Here is a 27,037-nt window from a genome sequence, read left to right as displayed (position 1 = left end):
ACACTCATAGAGACCCACAGAGACCCACACTCATAGAGACCCACAGAGACCCACACTCATAGAGACAAACAGAGACCCACACTCATAGAGACCCACAGAGACCCACACTCATAGAGACCCACAGAGACCCACACTCATAGAGACCCACAGAGACCCACACTCATAGAGACTCACAGAGACCCATACTCATAGAGACCCACAGAGACCCACACTCATAGAGACCCACACTAATAGAGACCCACAGAGACCCACACTCATAGAGACTCACAGAGACCCACACTCATAGAGACAGAGACCCACACTCATAGAGACCCACAGAAACCCACACTCATAGACACCCACAGAGACCCACACTCATAGAGACCCACAGAGACCCACACTCATAGAAACCCACAGAAACCCACACTCATAGAGACCCACAGAGACCCATACTCAGACACCCACAGAGACCCACAGAGACCCATACTCACAGAGACCCACAGAGACCCATACTCATAGAGACCCACAGACCCATACTCATCGAGACCCACACTCATAGAGACTCACAGAGACCCATACTCATAGAGACCCACAGGGACCCACACTCATAGAGACTCACAGAGACCCACACTCATAGAGACACACAGAGACCCACACTCATAGAGACCCACAGAGACCCACACTCATAGAGACCCACAGAGACCCACACTCATAGAGACACACAGAGACCCACACTCATAGAGACCCACAGAGACCCATACTCATAGAGACCCGCAGAGACCCACACTCATAGAGACCCACATAGACCCATACTCATAGAGACACACAGAGACCCACACTCATAGAGACCCACAGAGACCCATACTCAGAGACCCATACTCACAGAGACCCACAGAGACCTACGCTCACAGAGAGCCACAGAGACCCACACTCATAGAGACCCACAGAGACCCATACTCATAGAGACCCACAGAGACCTACGCTCACAGAGAGCCACAGAGATCCACACTCATAGAGACACACAGAGACCCACACTCATAGAGACCCACACTCATAGAGACCCACAGAGACCCACACTCATAGAGACCCACAGAGACCCACACTCATAGAGACCCACAGAGACCCACACTCATAGAGACCCACACTCATAGAGACCCACAGAGACCCACACTCATAGAGACCCACAGAGACCCACACTCATAGAGACCCACAGAGACCCACACTCATAGAGACCCACAGAGACCCACACTCATAGAGACCCACAGAGACCCATACTCATAGAGACCCACAGAGACCCACGCTCATAGAGTCACACAGAGACCCACACTCATAGAGACCCACAGAGACCCACACTCACAGAGACCCACAGAGACCCACACTCATAGAGACCCACAGAGACCCACACTCACAGAGACCCACAGAGACCCATACTCATAGAGACCCACAGAGACCCACACTCTTAGAGACCCACAGAGACCCACACTCATAGAGACCCACAGAGGCCCACACTCATAGAGACCCACAAAGACCCACACTCATAGAGACACACAGAGACCCATACTCACAGAGACCCACAGAGACCCATACTCAGACACCCACCGAGACCCACAGAGACCCATACTCACAGAGACCCACAGAGACCCATACTCATAGAGACCCACAGACCCATACTCATCGAGACCCACACTCATAGAGACTCACAGAGACCCATACTCATAGAGACCCACAGAGACCCACACTCATAGAGACCCGCAGAGACCCACACTCATAGAGACCCACATAGACCCATACTCATAGAGACACACAGAGACCCACACTCATAGAGACCCACAGAGACCCATACTCAGAGACCCATACTCACAGAGACCCACAGAGACCTACGCTCACAGAGAGCCACAGAGACCCACACTCATAGAGACCCACAGAGACCCATACTCATAGAGACCCACAGAGACCTACGCTCACAGAGAGCCACAGAGATCCACACTCATAGAGACACACAGAGACCCACACTCATAGAGACCCACACTCATAGAGACCCACAGAGACCCACACTCATAGAGACCCACAGAGACCCACACTCATAGAGACCCACAGAGACCCACACTCATAGAGACCCACACTCATAGAGACCCACAGAGACCCACACTCATAGAGACCCACAGAGACCCACACTCATAGAGACCCACAGAGACCCACACTCATAGAGACCCACAGAGACCCACACTCATAGAGACCCACAGAGACCCATACTCATAGAGACCCACAGAGACCCACGCTCATAGAGTCACACAGAGACCCACACTCATAGAGACCCACAGAGACCCACACTCACAGAGACCCACAGAGACCCACACTCATAGAGACCCACAGAGACCCACACTCACAGAGACCCACAGAGACCCATACTCATAGAGACCCACAGAGACCCACACTCTTAGAGACCCACAGAGACCCACACTCATAGAGACCCACAGAGGCCCACACTCATAGAGACCCACAAAGACCCACACTCATAGAGACACACAGAGACCCATACTCATAGAGACCCACAGACCCATACTCATCGAGACCCACACTCATAGAGACTCACAGAGACCCATACTCATAGAGACCCACAGAGACCCACACTCATAGAGACTCACAGAGACCCACACTCATAGAGACACACAGAGACCCACACTCATAGAGACCCACAGAGACCCACACTCAGACACCCACAGAGACCCACAGAGACCCATATTCACAGAGACCCACAGAGACCCATACTCATAGAGACCCACAGACCCATACTCATCGAGACCCACACTCATAGAGACTCACAGAGACCCATACTCATAGAGACCCACAGGGACCCACACTCATAGAGACTCACAGAGACCCACACTCATAGAGACACACAGAGACCCACACTCATAGAGACCCACAGAGACCCACACTCATAGAGACCCACAGAGACCCACACTCGTAGAGACACACAGAGACCCACACTCATAGAGACCCACAGAGACCCATACTCAGAGACCCATACTCACAGAGACCCACAGAGACCTACGCTCACAGAGAGCCACAGAGACCCACACTCATAGAGACCCACAGAGACCCATACTCATAGAGACCCAGAGAGATCCACACTCATAGAGACCCACACTCATAGAGACCCACAGAGACCCACACTCATAGAGACCCACACTCATAGAGACCCACACTCATAGAGACCCACAGAGACCCACACTCATAGAGACCCACAGAGACCCACACTCATAGAGACCCACAGAGACCCACACTCATAGAGACCCACAGAGACCCATACTCATAGAGACCCACAGAGACCCACGCTCATAGAGTCACACAGAGACCCACTCTCATAGAGACCCACAGAGACCCACAGAGACCCACACTCATAGAGACCCACAGAGACCCACACTCACAGAGACCCACAGAGACCCATACTCATAGAGACCCACAGAGACCCACACTCTTAGAGACCCACAGAGACCCACACTCATAGAGACCCACAGAGGCCCACACTCATAGAGACCCACAAAGACCCACACTCATAGAGACACACAGAGACCCATACTCACAGAGACCCACAGAGACCCATACTCAGACACCCACAGAGACCCACAGAGACCCATACTCACAGAGACCCACAGAGACCCATACTCATAGAGACCCACAGACCCATACTCATCGAGACCCATACTCATAGAGACCCACAGAGACCCACACTCATAGAGACTCACAGAGACCCACACTCATAGAGACACACAGAGACCCACACTCATAGAGACCCACAGAGACCCACACTCATAGAGACCCACAGAGACCCACACTCGTAGAGACACACAGAGACCCACACTCATAGAGACCCACAGAGACCCATACTCATAGAGGCCCACAGAGACCCACACTCATAGAGACCCACAGAGACTCACACTCATAGAGACCCACAGAGACCCACACTCATAGAGACCCACAGAGACCCACACTCATAGAGACAAACAGAGACCCACACTCATAGAGACCCACAGAGACCCACACTCATAGAGACCCACAGAGACCCACACTCATAGAGACCCACAGAGACCCACACTCATAGAGACTCACAGAGACCCACACTCATAGAGACCCACAGAGACTCACACTCATAGAGACCCACAGAGACCCACACTCATAGAGACTCACAGAGACCCATACTCATAGAGACCCACAGAGACTCACACTCATAGAGACCCACAGAGACCCACACTCATAGAGACCCACAGAGACCCACACTCATAGAGACTCACAGAGACCCACACTCATAGACACCCACAGAGACCCACACTCATAGAGACACACAGAGACCCATACTCATAGAGACCCATATTCACAGAGACCCATAGAGACCCACACTCATAGAGACCCACAGAGACCCACACTCATAGAAACCCACAGAGACCCACACTCATAGAGACCCACAGAGACCCATACTCAGACACCCACAGAGACCCACAGAGACCCATACTCACAGAGACCCACAGAGACCCATACTCATAGAGACCCACAGACCCATACTCATCGAGACCCACACTCATAGAGACTCACAGAGACCCATACTCATAGAGACCCACAGAGACCCACACTCACAGAGACTCACAGAGACCCACACTCATAGAGACACACAGAGACCCACACTCATAGAGACCCACAGAGACCCACACTCATAGAGACCCACAGAGACCCACACTCGTAGAGACACACAGAGACCCACACTCATAGAGACCCACAGAGACCCATACTCATAGAGACCCACAGAGACCCACACTCATAGAGACCCACAGAGACCCACACTCATAGAGACCCACAGAGACCCAGACTCACAGAGATCCACACTCATAGAGACCCACAGAGACCCACACTCATAGAGACACACAGAGACCCCACATTCGCTCTTTTTCAGAAGCGACTCATCATCATCATTATAATCACGTGGAAATTCATAGCAGCAGCCAAACGCCCTGAACGCGTGCTGATCTTTACTCTAAACGCAGAGAGATTGGGAATTGTCGAGCAAGCGTCCGTGGTGTGTGCGGTAGTGTAGCAGGTAGCGTACGTAGCGCTGCGCTACGAACCCGGCGACCCGGGTTCGATTCCCGCTCACGGCCAACGCCGCCAGTGACGATTCTCTGAACCGGTCCTCGGCCTCCCCCTTGGTCGACTCAGCCTCAAACGGGTACCTGGTGTAGCGGTGTGCAGTAAACATCGCCACTGGGGGAGACAAAGGCGGCCGGGCGTGGTGGCTGGCCACCCACCCCCTCGTGTTCCACAGTGCCGGTAGCCTTCACAGGCGCTGCTACTCGCTAACAGCACTTGCCCCTACAGTCTGTTAAGGCTACACGGGGCGTCTTTGTCTATTTTACCTTTGTGAGTTCACGTGCAGCACTTGCCCCTACAGTCTGTTGAGGCTACACGGGGCGTCTTTGTCTATTTTACCTTTGTGAGTTCACGTGCAGCACTTGCCCCTACAGTCTGTTGAGGCTACACGGGGCGTCTTTGTCTATTTTATCTTTGTGAGTTCACGTGCAACACTTGCCCCTACAGTCTGTTAAGGCTATACGGGGCCTCTTTGTCTATTTTATCTTTGTGAGCTCACGTGCAGCACTTGCCCCGACAGTCTGTTGAGGCTATACGGGGCCTCTTTGTCTATTTTATCTTTGTGAGTTCACGTGCAACACTTGCCCCGACAGTCTGTTAAGGCTATACGGGGCCTCTTTGTCTGTTTTATCTTTGTGAGTTCACGTTGCAGCACTTGCCCCTACAGTCTGTTGAGGCTATACGGGGCCTCTTTGTCTATTTTATCTTTGTGAGCTCACGTGCAGCACTTGCCCCTACAGTCTGTTGAGGCTATACGGGGCCTCTTTGTCTGTTTTATCTTTGTGAGTTCACGTTGCAGCACTTGCCCCTACAGTCTGTTGAGGCTATACGGGGCCTCTTTGTCTATTTTATCTTTGTGAGTTCACGTTGCAGCACTTGCCCCTACAGTCTGTTGAGGCTATACGGGGCCTCTTTGTCTATTTTATCTTTGTGAGTTCACGTTGCAGCACTTGCCCCTACAGTCTGTTGAGGCTATACGGGGCCTCTTTGTCTATTTTATCTTTGTGAGTTCACGTGCAGCACTTGCCCCTACAGTCTGTTGAGGCTATACTGGGCCTCTTTGTCTATTTTATCTTGTGAGTTCACGTGCAGCACTTGCCCCTACAGTCTGTTGAGGCTACACGGGGCCTCTTTGTCTATTTTATCTTTGTGAGCTCATGTGCAGCACTTGCCCCTACAGTCTGTTAAGGCTATACGGGGCGTCTTTGTCTATTTTATCTTTGTGAGTTCACGTGCAACACTTGCCCCTACAGTCTGTTGAGGCTACACGGGGCCTCTTTGTCTATTTTATCTTTGTGAGCTCATGTGCAGCACTTGCCCCTACAGTCTGTTAAGGCTATACGGGGCCTCTTTGTCTATTTTATCTTTGTGAGCTCATGTGCAGCACTTGCCCCGACGCTCCGCTCGAGGCTACACGGGGCAGCTTTAGGGCCGTCCATAAATGACGTCACACACCTGGAGGGGGAGGGGGGGTCAGACATTTGTGACGATGTGTGACGAGAGTGGGGGGGAGGAGGTTTGAGTAGTGTGACGTCACACCAAAATGCGCAACTTTATAAAAAATATAGACAACACGTTCTACTTAATTATAGACTTTTTTTTAAAATAAATGTTTTCTCCTACGACATCGGAGTGCAGCGGCACATTAAATAAATGTTTATTTTGTTGTTGGTTTTCACACCTGATGATGATTGCTGCTTGTGTTGCAGTCGAAACGTCGTGAGAATTGTTATTGTTTTATATTTTTATTGTTATTTTATTGTTTCCCCTCCTACGTGGTGGTGACTTTACCGAAAGAACCAAGAATATACAATGACAATAGTTTAAAGCGATTTTTTAGGGGGAGAGAGGGGGGGTGGGGGGCAGAGCTTTGTGACGTCATATGTTCTTACGCCGTGTGACGAGTAGGGGGGAGTCAAAACATCGTCCAAAATCGCGTGACGTCATTTGTGGACTTTTTCCCCCATCGCCCAGATAGGACTTCCGTACCCGGAAGTGACGTCACCCACACCCGCGGTGACGAGGGGGGGTGGGTCCCGGATGTTGCGTCGCTTTTGCTTTGTGACGTCACGTACCGCTGGCTAGAGCCTCGTGGTCGAGGGGGGCGTTGCTTCGCCTCCCGAAGAAACTTTTAGAGGCCGTACATAAATGACGTCACGCGATTTTGGAAGATTTTTGACCCCCCCCTCCTCCTTCGTCACACGACGTCACAAAAAGTCAGACCCCCCCCCTCAAATATGACGTCACAAAGCTCTGCCACCCCTCCCCCCCCCCAAATAAATCACGACGTTTCGATCGCGACACAAGCGGTGTCGTCCTGTTCTGCTGGAACTGTTCCAACTGCTGCCGTGCCCGGAAGTGACGTCACCCACACCCGCGGTGACGAGGGTGTGTGGGGGGAGGGGCTAGAGAAATGTGACGTCACATCAAAATGCGCAAGCCAGCTGGACTATATCTCTCCTACATCATCATCATCTCCTACATCACCATCATCTCCTACATCATCATCATCTCCTACATCACCATCATCTCCTACATCACCATCATCATCTCCTACATCACCATCATCATTTCCTACATCACCATCATCTCCTATATCATCATCATCATCTCCTACATCACCATCATCTCCTACATCATCATCTCCTACATCACCATCATCATCTCCTACATCACCATCATCTCCTACATCACCATCATCTCCTACATCACCATCATCATCTCCTACATCACCATCATCTCCTACATCACCATCATCACCATCTCCTACATCACCATCATCTCCTACATCACCATCATCACCATCTCCTACATCATCATCTCCTACATCACCATGATCTCCTACATCACCATCTCCTACATCACCACCATCACCATCTCCTACATCACCATCATCTCCTACATCACCATGATCTCCTACATCATCATCATCTCCTACATCATCATCATCACGGTGTCTAGGAGATGTTAACTACCTCACCTGGTGTACAGGAGGTTGTGGGTTCAATCCCGACGCCTACTGCTGGATTATATATATATTTTAAATATAAAAAAAATATATATAATCCAGCAGTGGATCAGTTCCAGCAGAACAATTCCACTGCTGGATTTTAATTTTTTTCCGCCCGAGACCGACCGCTTGTGTTGCGCCCGAAACGTCGTGATTTATTTTATTTTTCTACCCACGTGATGAATTTACCGAAAGCACCACAGGGCACGGATTCCTGCAATCACGAAAGCTTCAAACCACAATAACCCTGCATTGTGGATGTTGGTCGCTAGGGCCTACTAAGTGTTAAACCGAAGGAGCCTTTCTTTGTGTTTTAAAACCCGTGTCCGCTAACTTGTGACAACTTCGTCTTGTAAATAAAAGCTTCTGCGTGGCGCGCGCGATGTCATCCGTTGTTGAATGTTCACGCGACGGGAATCTGCCGCTCTGTGTGTAGGATGGGCGAGCGCGCTGGATCACCATCATCTCCTACACCACCATTATCATCTCCTACACCACCATTATCATCTCCTACATCACAATCATCTGCTACATCACAATCATCTGCTACATCATCATCTCCTCCTACATCACCATCATCTCCTACATCACCATATCCATCATCACCTCCTACATCACCATATCCATCATCACCATCATCTCCTACATCACCATAATCACCATTTCCTACATCACCATCATCATCGTGGGTTTGATCCCGACCCCTAACGATACCTGCTGCTGTAGATGTGGAGTTTTCGTCTCTCTCATCATCACGGTGGCGAGATGTTAACTACCTCACCTGGTATACAGGAGGTCGTGGGTTCAATCCCAAGGCCAGCTGCTGTAGATTTGGAGTTTACGTGTCTCTCATCATCATCACGGTGGCTAGGAGATGTTGACTACCTCACTTGGTATACAGGAGGTCGTGGGTTCGTTCCCGACCCTGACGACGCCTGCTGCTGCTGCTGTAGATTTGGAGTCTGCGTCTCTCTCTCTCATCATCACGGTGGCTAGGAGATGTTGACTATCTCGCCTGGTATACAGGAGGTCGTGGGTTCAATCCTGAGGCCTGCTGCTGTAGATGTGGAGTTTTCGTCTCTCTCATCATCACGGTGGCTAGATGTTGACTACGTCGCCTGGTATACAGGAGGTCGTGGGTTCAATCCTGAGGCCTGTTGCTGTTGATTTGGAGTCTGCGTCTCTCTCATCATCACGGTGGCTAGATGTTGACTACCTCGCCTGGTGTACAGGAGGTCTGTGTGTCTCTCTCATCATCATCACGGTGGCTAGATGTTGACTACCTCGCCTGCTGTACAGGAGGTCTGTGTCTCTCTCATCATCACAGTGGCTAAAAAATGTTGACTACCTCGTCTGGTACACATGAGGTCGTGGGTTCAATCCTGAGACCTGCTGCTGTAGATGTGGAGTTGTCTCTCTCATCGTCACAGTGGCTAGATGTTGACTACCTCACCTGGTATACAGGAGGTCGTGGGTTCAATCCCGACGCCTGCTGCTGTAGATGTGGAGTTTACGTGTCTCTCATCATCATCAACACGGCGGCTAGGAGATGTTAACTACCCTACCCGGTATACAGGAGGTTGTGGGTTCAATCGTGAGGCCTGCTGCTGTAGATGTGGAGTTGTCTCTCTCATCATCACAGTGGCTATGAGATGTTGACTACCTCGCCAGGTCTACAGGATGTCTGTGTCTCTCTCATCATCACGTTGGCTGTGAGATGTTGACTACCTCGCCTGGTGTACAGGAGGTCGTAGGTTCGATCCCAAGGCCTGCTGCTGTAGATGTGGAGTTAACCTGTCTTATGTCTCTCTCTCTCTGTGGTCGCGTGGATTTTGATCCGGGCCCTTCGGTTCTTCGTTCCACATTTAGAAACGCGCGCTCAGAGAGTATAGGGCCGCTGCTATAAAATGTCCACGTGATGATGATGACAAGCCACTTCGTTCAGCTATCACTTGTGATAGCCCAGCTCGCTTCTGGAAAATAGCTACGTAGCTAAGTGGCTTACCTGGGGAAATTATAAAAAAAATAGTTTAAAAGTCAACGCGACACTCCACGTGATTTTAGTCCACACATCGGCCAGGGCCGACTGAAATGCATCTCATGGAGAGTTTCATGGTTTTTATTGTCAGCGAGTCCACCCACTCACACACTCACTCATACACATACTCACCCACTCACTCACACACATACTCACACACGCACTCACCCACTCACTCACACACCCACTCACTCACACATCCACTCACTCACCCACTCACTCACACACACCCACTCACTCACCCACTCACTCACACACACTCACTCACACACTCACCCACTCACTCACACACACCCACTCACTCACCCACTCACTCACACACACTCACTCACACACTCACCCACGCACTCACTCACCCACTCACTCACCCACTCACCCACTCACCCACTCACTCATACACACACTCACCCACTCACTCATACACACACTCACCCACTCACTCATACACATACTCACACACACTCACCTACTCACTCATACACATACTCACCCACACTCACCCACTCACTCACTCATACTCACACTCACACACTCACTCACCCACTCACACCCACTCACCCACCCACACACCCACTCACCCACCCACACACCCACTCACACACCCATCCAATCATTAACTCACCCAGAGATAACCCCCGTAATAGCCTCAGCACACTGGTTGTAGCAAGTGCTGTGAGTAGCGAGTAGCAGCAGCAGCAGCGCCTATGAAGGCTACCGGCGCTTTGGCACACACAGAGGGGGTGGTTGGCCACCACCACGCCCGGCCGCCTTTGTCTCCCCAGTGGCGATGTTCACTACGCTACACACCGCTACACCAGCTACTCATTTGAAGCTGAGTCGACCTAGGGGAGGAGGCCCAGAACCGGTTTAGATAATCGTCACTGAACTCACCCAACCCACTTACTCACCAATACCACGAACGCGTGAAACTTCTTTCGCACACCGCGTGACCAACCCATGCCAGTCGGAAGTTGTCACTCACCCAATCAGCAATAGCCGCCATGAGCCACTTAGCAGCGGGGACATCACCCCGACGCCTGTGCCAGGCCAAGTGCACCTTGAGGCTCTCACGTGAAGTGCTGAAGGCTCTCTGGTGGCAGGAGGTCACGGGACAGACCCAGCAGGTGCCATGGGTCGACTGCTGTGCCAGGCTAGGTGCAGGAGGAGGTCACGGGACAGACCCAGCAGGTGCCATGGGTCGACTGCTGTGCCAGGCTAGGTGCAGGAGGAGGTCACGGGACAGACCCAGCAGGTGCCATGGGTCGACTGCTGTGCCAGGCTAGGTGCAGGAGGTCACGGGACAGACCCAGCAGGTGCCATGGGGTTGACTTGACTACGATGAGCTGGCAAATACACCACCTGTACCTCCTACCCACTCACCCACCTACCCACCCATCCACTCACCCCCTTCATGTGCTCACCCACCTGCTCACTCACCCACTCACTCACTCTGTAGAACAGGAGTAGAACACACAAACTCCACTCACTTTATAGAACAGGGGTAGAACACACAAACTCCACTAACTCACTCTGTAGAACAGGAGTAGAACACACAAACTCCACTCACTCACTCTACAACAGGAGTAGAACACACAAACTCCACTAACTCTCACTGTAGAACAGGAGTAGAACACACAAACTCGACTCTCACTGTAGAACAGGAGTAGAACACACAAACTCCACTCACTCACTCTACAACAGGAGTAGAACACACAAACTCCACTAACTCACTCTGTAGAACAGGAGTAGAACACACAAACTCCACTCACTCACTCTGTAGAACAGGAGTAGAACACACAAACTCCACTAACTCACTCTGTAGAACAGGAGTAGAACACACAAACTCCACTAACTCACTCTGTAGAACAGCAGTAGAACACACAAACTCCACTCACTCACTCTACAACAGGAGTAGAACACACAAACTCCACTAACTCACTCTGTAGAACAGGAGTAGAACACACAAACTCCACTAACTCACTCTGTAGAACAGCAGTAGAACACACAAACTCCACTCACTCACTCTACAACAGGAGTAGAACACACAAACTCCACTAACTCTCACTGTAGAACAGGAGTAGAACACACAAACTCGACTCTCACTGTAGAACAGGAGTAGAACACACAAACTCCACTCACTCACTCTACAACAGGAGTAGAACACACAAACTCCACTAACTCACTCTGTAGAACAGGAGTAGAACACACAAACTCCACTCACTCACTCTGTAGAACAGGAGTAGAACACACAAACTCCACTAACTCACTCTGTAGAACAGCAGTAGAACACACAAACTCCACTCACTCACTCTACAACAGGGCTAGAACACACAAACTCCACTAACTCACTCTGTAGAACAGGAGTAGAACACACAAACTCCACTCACTCACTCTACAACAGGAGTAGAACACACAAACTCCACTCACTCTGTAGAACAGGAGTAGAACACACAAACTCCACTCACTCTGTAGAACAGGGCTAGAACACACAAACTCCACTCACTCACTCACTGTAGAACAGGGCTAGAACACACAAACTCCACTCACTCTACAACAGGAGTAGAACACACAAACTCCACACAGAGAGAGGGGATCGAACCCAGGCCACTCCTCGCTGTGAGGCTCGGTTGAAGCGTCACCACCGCACTTGCCTCCCGCCTCCTCCTCCTCCTCCGCCTCCGCCGCCGCTGCCAACTTTGTGACCGAAACTAAAACGCCAACATGGCTGCGGCACTCATCCAGCAGCGGATTGAGCACGGCCGCTGCTGAGGACGATGGCGGCGACGGTGGTGACGGTGGTGGTGACAGTGGTGGTGACGGTGGTGACGGTGGTGGTGACGGTGGTGACGGTGGTGGTGACGGTGGTGACGGTGGTGGTGACGGCGGTGGTGACGGCGGTGACGGTGGTGACAGTGGTGATGGTGGTGGTGACGGTGGTGGTGACGGTGGTGATGGTGGTGGTGACAGTGGTGGTGACAGTGGTGACGGTGGTGGTGACGGCGGTGGTGACGGTGGTGGTGACGGTGGTGGTGACAGTGGTGGTGACAGTGGTGACAGTGGTGGTGACGGTGGTGGTGACGACGGTGGTGACGGTGGTGGTGATGGTGGTGACGGTGGTGACGGTGGTGGTGACAGTGGTGGTGACGGTGGTGGTGACGGCGGTGGTGATGGTGGTGGTGGTGACGGTGGTGGTGACGGTGGTGGTGACGGTGGTGACGGTGGTGACGGCGGTGGTGATGGTGGTGGTGACGGCGGTGACGGTGGTGGTGACGGCGGTGACGGTGGTGGTGACGGTGGTGACGGTGGTGGCAGTGGTGACGGTGGTGGTGACGGTGGTGGTGACGTCAGTGGTGACGGTGGTGGTGGTGACGGCGGTGACGGTGGTGACGGTGGTGGTGACGGTGGTGGTGACGTCAGTGGTGACGGTCAGTCCTCCACATCGAGTCCGTAGTTACTGTAGAGGTCGCGGGTTGTGATGCCACGAAGGACAGCTACACGGGTCACGACCACACGTGGCGGTGGGTGGTGGTGTGGGTGGTGGTGTAGGTGGTGGTGGTGTAGGTGGTGGTGGTGTAGGTGGTGGTGGTGTAGGTGGTGGTGGTGTAGGTGGTGGTGTGGGTGGTGGTGTAGGTGGTGGTGTAGGTGGTGGTGTGGGTGGTGTAGGTGGTGGTGTGGGTGGTGGTGTAGGTGGTGGTATAGTGGGTGGTGGTGGTGTAGGTGGTGGTGTGGGTGGTGGTGTAGGTGGTGGTGTAGGTGGTGGTGGTGGTGTAGGTGGTGGTGGTGGTGTAGGTGGTGGTGTAGGTGGTGGTGTGGGTGGTGGTGTAGGTGGTGGTGTAGGTGGTGGTGTGGGTGGTGTAGGTGGTGGTGTGGGTGGTGGTGTAGGTGGTGGTATAGTGAGTGGTGGTGGTGTAGGTGGTGGTGTGGGTGGTGGTGTAGGTGGTGGTGTAGGTGGTGGTGGTGGTGTAGGTGGTGGTGGTGGTGTAGGTGGTGGTGTAGGTGGTGGTGTGGGTGGTGGTTTAGGTGGTGGTGGTGTAGGTGGTGTAGGTGGTGGTGTAGGTGGTGGTGGTGGTGTAGGTGGTGGTGTAGGTGGTGGTGTAGGTGGTGGTGTGGGTGGTGGTGTAGGTGATGGTGGTGTAGGTGGTGTAGGTGGTGGTGTAGGTGGTGGTGGTGGTGTAGGTGGTGGTGTGGGTGGTGGTGTGGGTGGTGGTGTAGGTGATGGTGGTGTACGTGGTGGTGGTGTACGTGGTGGTGTACGTGGCGGTGTAGGTAGTGGTGTAGGTGGTGGTGGTGTAGGTGGTGGTGTACGTGGCCGTGTAGGTGGTGGTGGTGTGGGTGGTGGTGTACGTGGCGGTGGGTGGTGGTGTAGGTGGTGGTGTAGGTGGCGGTGTGGGTGGTGGTGTACGTGGTGGTGTACGTGGCGGTGTAGGTGGTGGTGTAGGTGGTGGTGGTGTAGGTGGTGGTGTAGGTGGTGGTGGTGTAGGTGGTGGTGGTGTGGGTGGTGGTGTACGTGGCGGTGGGTGGTGGTGTAGGTGGTGGTGTAGGTGGCGGTGTAGGTGGCGGTGTAGGTGGCGGTGTAGGTGGTGGTGTAGGTGGTGGAGTACGTGGCCGTGTAGGTGGTGGTGGTGTGGGTGGTGGTGTACGTGGCGGTGGGTGGTGGTGTAGGTGGTGGTGGTGTATGTGGTGGTGTAGGTAGTGGTGGTGTGGGTGGTGGTGGTGATGGTGTGGGTGGTGGTGTTGTAGGTGGTGGTGGTGTAGGTGGTGGTTGTGGTGTAGGTGGTGGTTGTGGTGTAGATGGTGGTGGTGGCGGTGTAGGTGGTGGTGTAGGTGGTGGTATAGTGGGTGGTGGTGGTGTAGGTGGTGGTGGTGTAGGTGGTGGTGGTGTAGGTGGTGGTGGTGTAGGTGGTGGTGGTGTAGGTGGTGGTGTAGTGGGTGGTGGTGGTGTACGTGGTGGTGGTGTAGGTGGTGGTGGTGTAGGTGGTGTAGGTAGTGGTGGTGTAGGTGGTGGTGTACGTGGCGGTGTAGGTGGTGGTGGTGTGGGTGGTGGTGGTGATGGTGTGGGTGGTGGTGGTGTTGTAGGTGGTGGTGGTGTAGGTGGTGGTTGTGGTGTAGGTGGTGGTGGTGGCGGTGTAGGTGGTGGTGTAGGTGGTGGTATAGTGGGTGGTGGTGGTGTACGTGGTGGTGGTGTAGGTGGTGTAGGTGGTGGTGGTGTAGGTGGTGGTGTAGTGGGTGGTGGTGGTGTAGGTGGTGGTGTAGGTGGTGTAGGTGTAGGTGGTGGCGGTGAAGGTGGTGGTGTAGTGGATGGTGGTGGTGTACGTGGTGGTGGTGTAGGTGGTGGTGGTGTAGGTGGTGGTGTAGGTGGAGCCAACGGGAGGGTCAGGATTAGGAGAGAGACAAAGGGAGAGAGAGGTGGACATGTGTGAATGAATGGCGGTGTCTGTGCGCAGTAAACATTGCCACTGGGGAGACAAAGGCGGCCGGGCGTGGTGCTGGCCACCCACCCCCTCGTGTACCGTTCCGGCCTTCATAGGTGCCGCTAACAGCACTTGCCCCTACAGTCTGTTAGGGCTACACAGGGAATATTCGTCTTTGGTGTGCGGTAGTGGTGGTACAGTGGTGTGGCATTCCTACTGTGGCAGTGGCACTGTGTAGTAGTGGTAGTGGTGGTGCAGTACAGTTGTAGCACCGCGTGCTACTAGCACTGGCAGTGCAGCATGGTAGTGCAGAGCAGTAGTGCAGTGTGTTATTGCAGTGTGGTAGTGCAGTGTTAGTTTCATAGTGTGTTACTGCAGTCTGGTAGTGCAGTGTGTTAGTGTAGTCTGTTAGTGCAGTGCGGTTGTGCAGTGTGTTAGTTTCACAGTGTGTTAGTGCAGTGTGTTCGTTTTTACAGTGTGGTAGTACAGTGTGTTAGTTTCACAGTGTTAGCTCAGTGCGGTTGTGCAGTGTGTTAGTGCAGTGTGTTAGTTTCACAGTGTGTTATTGCAGTGTGTTAGTGCAGTGTGTTAGTGCAGTGTGTTAGTTTCACAGTGTGTTATTGCAGTGTGGATGTGCAGTGTGTTAGTTTTGCAGTGTGTTATTGCAGTGTGGTAGTGCAGTGTGGTAGTGCAGTGTGTTAGTTTCACAGTGTGTTATTGCAGTGTGGTAGTGCAGTGTGGTAGTGCAGTGTGTTAGTTTCACAGTGTTAGTGCAGTGCGGTTGTGCAGTGTGTTAGTGCAGTGTGTTAGTTTCATAGTGTGTTATTGCAGTGTAGTAGTGCAGTGTGTTAGTGCAGCATGGTAGTGCAGAGCAGTAGTGCAGAGTGTTAGTGCAGTGTGTTAGTTTCAATGTGTTAGTGCACTGCGGATGTGCAGTGTGTTAGTGCAGTGTGTTAGTTTCAGTGTGTTAGTGCACTGCGGATGTGCAGTGTGTTAGTGCAGTGTGTTAGTTTCACAGTGTTAGCGCAGTGCGGGTGTGCAGTGTGTTAGTTTCAGTGTGTTCGTGCAGTGCGGTGGTGCAGTGTGTTAGTTTCACAGTGTGTTATTGCAGTGTGATATTGCAGTGTGTTAGTTTCACAGTGTGTTATTGCAGTGTGTTAGTGCAGTGTGTTAGTGCAGTGTGTTAGTTTCACAGTGTGTTATTGCAGTGTGGTAGTGCAGTGTGGTAGTGCAGTGTGTTAGTTTCACAGTGTGTTAGTGCAGTGCGGTGGTGCAGTGTTAGTGCAGTGTGTTAGTCTCACAGTGTGTTATTGCAGTGTGGTAGTGCAGTGTGTTAGTTTCACAGTGTGTCAGTGCAGTGCGGTGGTGCAGTGTGTTAGTTTCACAGTGTGTTATTGCAGTGTGTTAGTTTCACAGTGTGTTAGTTTCACAGTGTGTTATTGCAGTGCGATAGTGCAGTGTGTTAGTGCAGTGTGTTAGTTTCGCAGTGTGTTAGTTTCACAGTGTGTTATTGCAGTGTGGTAGTGCAGTGTGTTAGTGCAGTGTGTTAGTTTTGCAGTGTGTTAGTTTCACAGTGTGTTATTGCAGTGTGGTAGTGCAGTGTGTTAGTGCAGTGTGTTAGTTTCGCAGTGTGTTAGTTTCACAGTGTGTTATTGCAGTGTGGTAGTGCAGTGTGTTAGTGCAGTGCGGTGGTGCAGTGTGTTAATGCAGTGTTTTAGTTTCACAGTGTGTTATTGCAGTGTGGTAGTGCAGTGTGTTAGTGCAGTGTGTTAGTTTCGCAGTGTGTTAGTTTCACAGTGTGTTATTGCAGTGTGGTAGTGCAGTGTGTTAGTGCAGTGCGGTGGTGCAGTGTGTTAATGCAGTGTTTTAGTTTCACAGTGTGTTATTGCAGTGTGGTAGTGCAGTGTGTTAGTTTCACAGTGTGTCAGTGCAGTGCGGTGGTGCAGTGTGTTAGTGCAGTGTGTTAGTTTCACAGTGTGTTATTGCAGTGCGGTGGTGCAGTGTGTTAGTGGAGTGCGTTAGTTTCACAGTGTGTTAGTGCAGTGTGGTGGTGCAGTGTTAGTGCAGTGTGTTAGTTTCACAGTGTGTTAGTGCAGTGCGGTGGTGCAGTGTGTTAGTGCAGTGTAATAGTTTCACAGTGTGTTAGTGCAGTGCGGTGGTGCAGTGTGTTATTTCAGTGTGTTAGTGCAGTGTGTTAGTTTCACAGTGTGTTAGTTTCACAGTGTGTTAGTGGAGTGTGTTAGTTTCACAGTGTGGCAGTGCAGTGCGGTGGTGCAGTACAGTCGTAGCACCGCGTGCTACTAGCACTGGTAGTGCAGCATGGTAGTGCAGTGTTAGTGCAGTGTGTTAGTTTCACAGTGTGTTAGTGCAGTGCGGTGATGCAGAGCGGTAGTGCAGTGTTAGTGCAGTGTGTTAGTTTCACCGTGTGTTAGTGCAGTGCGGTGATGCAGCATGGTAGTGCAGCATGGTAGTGCAGTGTTACTGCAGTGTGTTAGTTTCACCGTGTGTTAGTGCAGTGTGTTAGTTTCACAGTGTGTAAGTGCAGTGCGGTGATGCAGAGCGGTAGTGCAGAGCGGTAGTGCAGTGTTAGTGCAGTGTGTCAGTTTCACCGTGTGTTAGTGCAGTGCGTTAGTTTCACAGTGTGTTAGTGCAGTGCGTTAGTGCAGTGCGGTAGTGCAGAGCGGTAGTGCAGTGTTAGTGCAGTGTGTTAGTGCAGTGTGTTAGTGCAGTGCGGTGATGCAGAGCGGTAGTGCAGAGCGGTAGTGCAGAGCGGTAGTGCAGTGCGGTAGTGCAGAGCGGTAGTGCAGAGCGGTAGTGCAGTGTTAGTGCAGTGTGCTAGTTTCACCGTGTGTTAGTGCAGTGCGGTGATGCAGCATGGTAGTGCAGTGTTACTGCAGTGTGTTAGTTTCACCGTGTGTTAGTGCAGTGTGTTAGTGCAGTGCGGTGATGCAGAGCGGTAGTGCAGAGCGATAGTGCAGTGTTAGTGCAGTGTGTCAGTTTCACCGTGTGTTAGTGCAGTGCGTTAGTTTCACAGTGTGTTAGTGCAGTGCGTTAGTGCAGTGCGGTAGTGCAGAGCGGTAGTGCAGTGTTAATGCAGTGTGTTAGTGCAGTGTGTTAGTGCAGTGCGGTGATGCAGAGCGGTAGTGCAGAGCGGTAGTGCAGTGCGGTAGTGCAGTGCGGTAGTGCAGAGCGGTAGTGCAGAGCGGTAGTGCACTGACCCAGCTGACCCAGCAGGCTCTGCGCCGCGTCCTTAAGCTCGTTGTAGTCGTGCAACTTGCGGATGTGGACATCCAACTCGTCTGGGCTGCAGCCTCTGTGCACCCCGCACACAACAACAACATATTCTTGGTGCTTTCGGTAAAGTCACCACGTAGAAGGGAAACAATAAAAATATAAAACAATTAGATTTTGTAAAACAATAACATTATTATTCTTGGTGCTTTCGGTAAAGTCACCACGTAGAAGGGAAACAATAAAATAACAATAAAAATATTAAACAATTAGATTTTGTAAAACAATAAAATTATTATTCTTGGTGCTTTCGGTAAAGTCACCACATAGAAGGGAAACAATAAAATAACAATAAAAATATAAAACAATTAGATTTTGTAAAACAATAAAATTATTATTCTTGGTGCTTTCGGTAAAGTCACCACCACGTAGAAGGGAAACAATAAAATAATAAAAATATAAAACAATTAGATTTTGTAAAACAATAAAATTATTATTCTTGGTGCTTTCGGTAAAGTCACCACGTAGAAGCGAAATAATAAAATAATAAAAATATTAAACAATAAAATTCTCACGACGTTTCGACTGCAACACAGGCAGCAATCATCATCAGGTGTGAAAACCACGGCGAGAAAGTTTGTAAAGAGTGGCGGTTTTTTTCAACGTTAAAATTATTGCTGTGGTTTTTCACACCTGATGATGATTGCCGCTTGTGTTGCAGTCGAAACGCCGTGAGAATTTTATTGTTTCATATTTTTTTAATTATTTTATTGTTTCCCTATCTACGTGGTGGTGACTTTACCGAAAGAACCAAGAATATGAATCCCTGCAGTCACGAAAGCCTTCAATCAAAACATCAACAACGTCAAAAACAACAATGTATTACTGTAAAACTAAAACTACTTAAGGACAACGCACCTACTTAGAAACTGACGCAAACTACAGCGATCCCTCGGTTTACGATGCCATCGATGAACAACATCTCGATTAACGATTCGCTCTCCCACCAGGGTCCACATTGTTTCTTACCGGCGATTAATTTTCGACTTAACGATTGATTTTTCCCATTTACGATTCGCCCCTCTCACAGGGGGGGGGGGGGTCCCACATTGTTTCCATTAACGCCGAATTTTCCATTAACGATCCGCCCCTCCCTATAGGGGCACCCACAATTGTATCTATTTGACCAGGGGCCATTTGGATATTGATAACATCATTCGCGGGCCATACAAAAATGATCAACTTAAAAATCAGCCCCTTTATATTTGGTCAAACATTTCATTAACGCACCCCTAATGCGATGGGCTGTAACTGCTTCTTACTCTTTTTGATTTGAAGCTTTCGTGACTGCAGTAATTCATATTCTTAGTTTTTTCGGTAAAGTCACATTGAAGAGAAACAACAAAATATATATAAAACAATAAAAAATTCTCACGACGTTTCGACCATAACTCAAACGTTTGAGTTATGGTCGAAACGTCGTTTTTTAAAATTCTCACGACGTTTCGACCATAACTCAAACGTTTGAGTTATGGTCGAAACGTCGTGAGAATTTTTTTATTGTTTTATATATATTTTGTTATTTTGTTGTTTCTCTTCAACGTGACTTTACCGAAAAAACTAAGAATATGCTTCTTACTCTTTGGTTCTATTGGGTAAAGTCACGTAGGTAAAAAAATAAAACAACAAATATCACGACGTTTCGGGCCACAACACAAGCGGCCTTCATCAGGTGAAGGGACCAGGCTGTCTCGAGGACAGCGCTGGAGTGAAAACACAGCCAAGCTCAGACCACGGCCTTTAAGCTAAAACATTAGCATTTGATTGGCGGACTTATCAATCAAATGCTCATTTTTACGCTAATTCCTTTGTCAAGGCACCTTAATCCCTCTCACACAGCTTAAAGGTCGTGGTCTGAGCTTGGCTGTGTTTCACTCCAGCGCAGTCTTCGAGACAGGCTGGTCCCTTCACCTGATGAAGGCCGCTTGTGTTGTGGCCCGAAACGTCGTGATTTTCGTTGTTTTATTTTTTTACCTACGTGGTGACTTTATCGAATAGAACCGAAGAGTGTGGATCCTTGCAGTCACGAAAGCTTCAAATCGAGAAAAGGAATGCAACTGCTTCTGTTTGGCGAGGCGTGGTGGTGATGTTGGCCGGCTATTGACGATGTCGCCGCTACTCGCGAACCGCTTTTCCAGGTTTTGCTCTCCTAGATTCGTTGAATTTCGAGTCCCGCCTGCGGTTGCCTTGGCAGGTCCAGAGACCCAAACGATTTCGCGGGGCCCTCATACCGCCCCGCGGGCCGGGCGTTCCCCACCCCTGTATCAGACGGTGAAAAACCTTTCGATGAACGATCACCAGCTTTGCAATGTTGCGCGGTTCCCGCCAATTTCGCGCCAATCGGAGCAGGCTGCTCGGTGGACTTCGGCAGGCCTCGGCCAGCTGGCCCGAGCTTTTGAATGTTTGACGCTGCGTTGAGCTCTTGAATAGCTCGCGTTGGCTTTGTGCTCTTGCTTTAAAATTTACATAGAAGGCCGACCGAAATTCGGTTGCAGTTTCGGCGCCGAAAGGTGGCAAATGGCCTCTTTCGGACGAAAGTTAAAAAAAAATTAATAAAATACTTTCGGTTTGGTTTCGTTTTCGGGCCGAAACCAGAAAATTCAGTTTCGGCCGGCCTCTAAAGTTAACAAAGATCTAATAAGGTTTTTCGCCTATCAAAGTAATGAGGGCTCGGGGTGAGCATCTACATCATCAGACCTCCTTTGCCAGTACCAAAATGTAATAATAATAGGGGTTTTTCCCCTTTTTTCTGGCAACAAAACTGAAACCTTTTTACGAGGATTCATGTCTACTGCTTTAACCACAATACCTGCAGTCAAAATACAAACAAAAAATACATACTATGATAATATATGTGGCATTGTCCTTGAAACTGATTTCGTTTGAGCCTCGACCCAATTGGTGCTCGACCAGATGACGCCAAAAGGCGTCACACAGCTCAAAGACAATGCCGCTATCAAAGTAATGAGGGCTCGGGGTGAGCATCTACATCATCAGACCTCCTTTGCCAGTACCAAAATGTAATAATAGGGTTTTTCCCCTTTGCCAGAAAAAAGGGGAAAAACCCTATTATTACATTTTGGTACTGGCAAAGGAGGTCTAGTGATGATTAACTAAGATCAATAACCCATGGCTCCTACAACGAATGTGAACAAAGACCAGCGAGTGTGCAAATTAAGCAGGACATTTTTTAAAAACACGAAATAACTAATTGAACCTTTTTTCGATAATTAGCGATAATCGAATGACAGGAAATGATCGATAAGCGAAAGACAGGAAATACTTGTTCAATTATAATTTCAATTGACGATGGTTTCAGTGGAGCAAATTAACGTCGTTCACCTGAGGGGGACCTTCTGTACTTTTATTTTAACCGGGGTAAAAGGCTTCACTGATCTGCTGTGTAGCTCTTTTTGTCAGAAGCGACCTTGCCATGACAAATGACAGCAGCTCAACCCAATGGCTTATCATCATCATCATCTAAAGCTTTCGTGACTGCAGGGATTCATATTCTTGGTTCTTTCGGTAAAGTCACGTAGAAGGGAAACAATAAAATAATAAAAATACAAAACAAAATTCTCACGACGTTTTGACTGCAACACAAGCAATCATCATCGGGTGTGAAAACCACAGCAAGAAAATTTGATGATGATTGCTTGTGTTGCAGTCAAAACGTCGTGAGAATTTTATTGTTTTATATTTTTATTATTTTATTGTTCCCTCTTTCTACGTGACTTTACCGAAAGAACCAAGAATATCATCGTCGTCGTCGTCGCGTGGAAATTCAAAGCGTGACACGGATTCTAAATGTAGAGGGGATAAACCCGGAGGACCTTGGAGATAAATCCTCGTGACTACAGGGAGAGAGAGATGCAAACTTCAAATATACAGCAGCAGCAGCAGCAGGCATCGTCAGGGGTCGGGATCGAACCCATGACCTCCTGTAGACCAGGCGAGGTAGTCAACATCTGCTAGCCACCGTGATGATGATGAGAGAGAGACGCAGACTCCAAATATACAGCAGCAGCAGGCGTTGTCAGGGTCGGGATCGAACCCACCACCACAAATCACCACTAACAACATTAACACCACCACCACCACCACCTGTACCACCATCACCACTCATAACATTAACACCACCACCACCACCACCTGCACCACCATCACCACTCACAACATTAACACCACCACCACCTGCACCACCACCATTCACAACATTAACATCACCACCACCACCTGCACCACCACTACCACTCACAACATTAACACCACCACCACCACCACCATCACCACTCACAACATTAACACCACCACGACCACCACTAACAACATTAACACCACCACCACCTGCACCACCACCATCACCACTCACAACATTAACACCACCACCACCACTAACAACATTAACACCACCATCACCACTCACAACATTAACACCACCACGACCACCACTAACAACATTAACACCACCACCACCTGCACCACCACCATCACCACTCACAACATTAACACCACCACCACCACTAACAACATTAACACCACCACCATCTGCACCATCACCACTCACAACATTAACACCACCACCACCACCACTAACAACATTAACACCACCACCACCTGCACCACCACCACTCACAACATTAACACCACCACGACCACCACCATTAACACCACCACCACCTGCACCACCACCACCACCACCACCACTCACAACATTAACACCACCACGACCACCGCCAACAACTTCAACCCCGACCACAAGCACAACAACCGCCAGCCACTCACTGTGCCGTGAGCTGCCCGATCTCCAGGTCCACGGCCGCGGTGCGGTCCCGAACGCTGTCCATCTCGCGGCGGAGGGACTCCTTGTCCCCTTGCCACGCCGCCGCCTTCACTCTGGGGACCTGCGGAGATTGTGGACGAGAAGAAAATCATGAAGGACCACCGGGCGGGTGAGAATCGGTTTTCCCATTTTTTCCATTCAACGGTTTTGCTAAATTTTGCTTTAAAGCTTTCGTGACTGCAGGGATTCATATTCTTGGTTCTTTCGGTGAAGTCACCACCACGTAGATAGGGAAGCAATAAAACAATAAAAAAATATAAAACAATAAAATTCTCACACGACGTTTCGACTGCAACACAAGCAATCATCATCAGGTGTGAAAACCACAGCAAGAAAATTCGACTCCTGCGTCGTGGTCAAATCTTGTCATCAAAAGTTTGCCTACAACCTTTGTCCAATGAATTGCAAATTTTGCACAACTACTCAGATCCGGTGACAGTGGATGCCTGTATCAAAATCGGCATCAATTAAGACGTTAATTGGCTCTTTTAAAGTAAATTAACATTTTGTATCGACGGCTTATTAATTTTTAATTTTCGAGTTAAAGCTTTCGTGACTGCAAGGATTCATCTTCTTTGGTTCTTTCGGTAAAGTCACCACGTAGAATGAGAATAAAATAATAAAATAAAACAATAAAATTCTCACGACGTTTCAGCCACAACGCAAGTGGCCTTCTTCAGGTGAAAGGGACAGACCTGTTGGGACGACAGAGCTTCAATAAAAAAAATAAAATTGTATTTGTGTTGTGGCCGAAACGTCGCGAGAATTTTACCGTTTTATTTTATTATTTTATTCTCATTCTACGTGGTGACTTTACCGAAAGAACCAAAGAAGAGGCTTATTAATTTAAAAAAAACTGTGGAATCGCGTCGCCCAACAAGCAGGCGCGGCGTGCCTCATCAGGCACCGCCTGTTCCGTGTCAACGAGTTACGGGGTACCCTCGCTCCACGCAAACAGAAGTTGTGCATTGAAGATTCATCTATAAAATAACCAATCCACTCAAGTAAGCGTTGATGTGGGAGCATCACTGGCGTACGTCTCGACCGCGAGTTTAACGGAGTTGTGAATAAAACTTTTTATTTATTTTTTACATTTTCTAAGGCGTTTATTCTTCTGGCGACCAAAAACGGGCGTTGAGATGCGCTTCGTTGACATGCTTGGTCTCTCTCCTCCTCGTCGTCAATGCTCTTGCCGTTGTTTTGTTTGTGTTGCACTATCAGAGTAATGAGCTCTCATTACTCTGATAGTGGCGTTGCCTTTGTGCTGTTCGCCTTTTGGCGTCCCCTGGTCTAGCACCGTTTTGAGGCGAGGCTCGAAAGAAAGCCGTCTCTGGTGCGGACCAATCCGTTTCAAGGACAATGCCACATAGATTATCAGAGTACGTATTGATTGTGGTTAATGCAGTAACATGATTCCTTGTCAAAGGTTTCAGTTTGGTGTTTAAACATCTTAACACAGCTGTTTTGTTGCCAGGAAAAAGGGGAAAACCGATTCTCATATTTTGGTACTGGCAAAAGAGGTCACCTGATGAACGACCAGCGGTATTAACAGTTCCCTCCGCAGAATGGCTTATCATCATCACGTGCAAATGTATAGCAGCTAAATTCTATAAAGGCATGTTTATACAGACTCACAGAGACCCATTGAGACCCACACTCATAGAGACCCACAGAGACCCATACTCAGAGACCCATAGAGACCAATACTCATAGAGACCTACAGAGACCCATACTCAGAGACACACAGAGACCCATACTCAGAGACCCACAATCATAGAGACCCAGAGACCCACAATCATAGAGACCCAGAGACCCACAATCATAGAGACCCAGAGACCCACAATCATAGAGACCCAGAGACCCACAATCATAGAGACCCAGAGACCCATACTCATCGAGACCCACAGAGACCCATACTCATCGAGACCCACAGAGACCCATACTCAGAGACCCACAGAGACCCATATTCATAGAGATCCACAGAGACCCATATTCATAGACACCCACAGAGACCCATACTCATAGAGACATATAGAGACCCATACTCATAGAGACATATAGAGACCCATACTCATAGAGACCCACAGAGACCCATACTCATAGAGACCCACAGAGACCCACACTCATAGAGACCCACACTCAGAGACCCACAGAGACCCATACTCATGGAGACCCACAGAGACCCATATTTATAGAGACCCACAGAGACCCATACTCATAGAGACCCACAGAGACCCATACTAATAGAGATCCAAATAAAAACGAAATTCTATTTTCCAGGTAAGGCCCACTGACCGATATAGTTCTTTTTCAGAAGCGACCAGGCTGTCACAAATTACAGCAGCTCAAGCAAGTGGCTCATCATCATCACGTGGACATTTATAGGAACAGCAAAATACTATAAACGTGTGACGTCGATTCTAAATGTGGAGGGCAAAAACCGGAGGACCTCCGGAGAAAAAAATCACGCTACCACGGGGAGTAGAACATGCAAAGACACACATGTCAGGGTTGGGATCGAACCCACGAGGTTCTGTATACCAGGCGAGGTAGTTAACATCTCCTAGCCACCGTGGCACCCCCTAAGCCGATAGCACCATGCTTGTGCATTGTGGTCACCCGTCAAAGCGCTGTCCAGGCTCAAAGGCCTGCTTAGCTTTTGATGGGGGTGGACGATTCAGTCAAGCAGACAAGCCTCTCGTTTCACCCACACTGTGTTTAAAAACTTCCCCACTCCAGGTCACAACATTCGCTCACTCACTCACCTCACCCACGCACACACTCACCCACTCAATCATTCACCCACTCAATCACTCACCCACTCAATCACTCACCTATCTCACACCCAAGCACACACTCATCCACTCAATCACTCGCTACTCACCCACTCACTCACTCATTCAATCGCTCGATCATCCACTGACTCACTCACCCACTTGATCACTCACTTACCCTAGCACTCACCCACCCACTCACTTCACCAATCACTCAGTCATCCTCAAATAAAGCTCAATAATTCAATCGCTCACCATTCACACACCCACTTGCTCACCAACTCACCCACCTGCCCGCTCACCCCACCGCAGGGGCCACCTCACCCCTCTCCACTCCCCTCAAACCGCTCCAGTGCGGAAGAGCTTCCTCCATCCACTACAACCACCACAACCAACCACCACCATCGCTACAACCACAGCAGCACGAATCTCGCATTCAGTCAGTCACCACAACCGCCACCATCACGGCAACCACTACCACCATCACCGCAACCACAGCACGAACCTCGCATTGAGTCAATCACCAGAACCATTACCACCACAACCGCC

The 27,037-nt window shown here is 49.9% G+C and overlaps 1 protein-coding gene across 4 annotated transcripts in view; it reads right to left on the bottom strand.

Annotated features, from left to right (window-relative positions):
* Positions 1–10,234: 10,234 nt before the first annotated feature.
* The window catches only part of SWI5 (SWI5 homologous recombination repair protein), a 28,840-nt gene continuing 12,037 nt past the window's right edge, over positions 10,235–27,037 (bottom strand). For 2 of the 4 annotated variants that reach the window (XM_076056032.1, XM_032980730.2), the window contains exons 3-5: positions 23,657–23,775; positions 18,799–18,893; positions 10,235–13,660 (exon numbers count right to left, since the gene is read on the bottom strand). In XM_076056032.1, the coding sequence (XP_075912147.1) occupies positions 13,596–13,660; positions 18,799–18,893; positions 23,657–23,775 (279 nt within the window). In that variant the 3' untranslated portion in view covers positions 10,235–13,595. The remainder of the gene's footprint in view (positions 13,661–18,798; positions 18,894–23,656; positions 23,776–27,037) is intronic. The other 2 variants (XR_012930755.1, XR_012930756.1) reach the window with 2 other exon arrangements.

Source organism: Petromyzon marinus, chromosome 74 (assembly GCF_048934315.1).
Source record: "Petromyzon marinus isolate PM22_M1 ecotype Great Lakes invasive population chromosome 74, UKy_Petmar_22M1.pri1.0, whole genome shotgun sequence".
Taxonomy (NCBI): Eukaryota; Metazoa; Chordata; class Hyperoartia; order Petromyzontiformes; family Petromyzontidae; genus Petromyzon; species Petromyzon marinus.
This window is presented reverse-complemented; position numbering and strand designations above follow the sequence as displayed.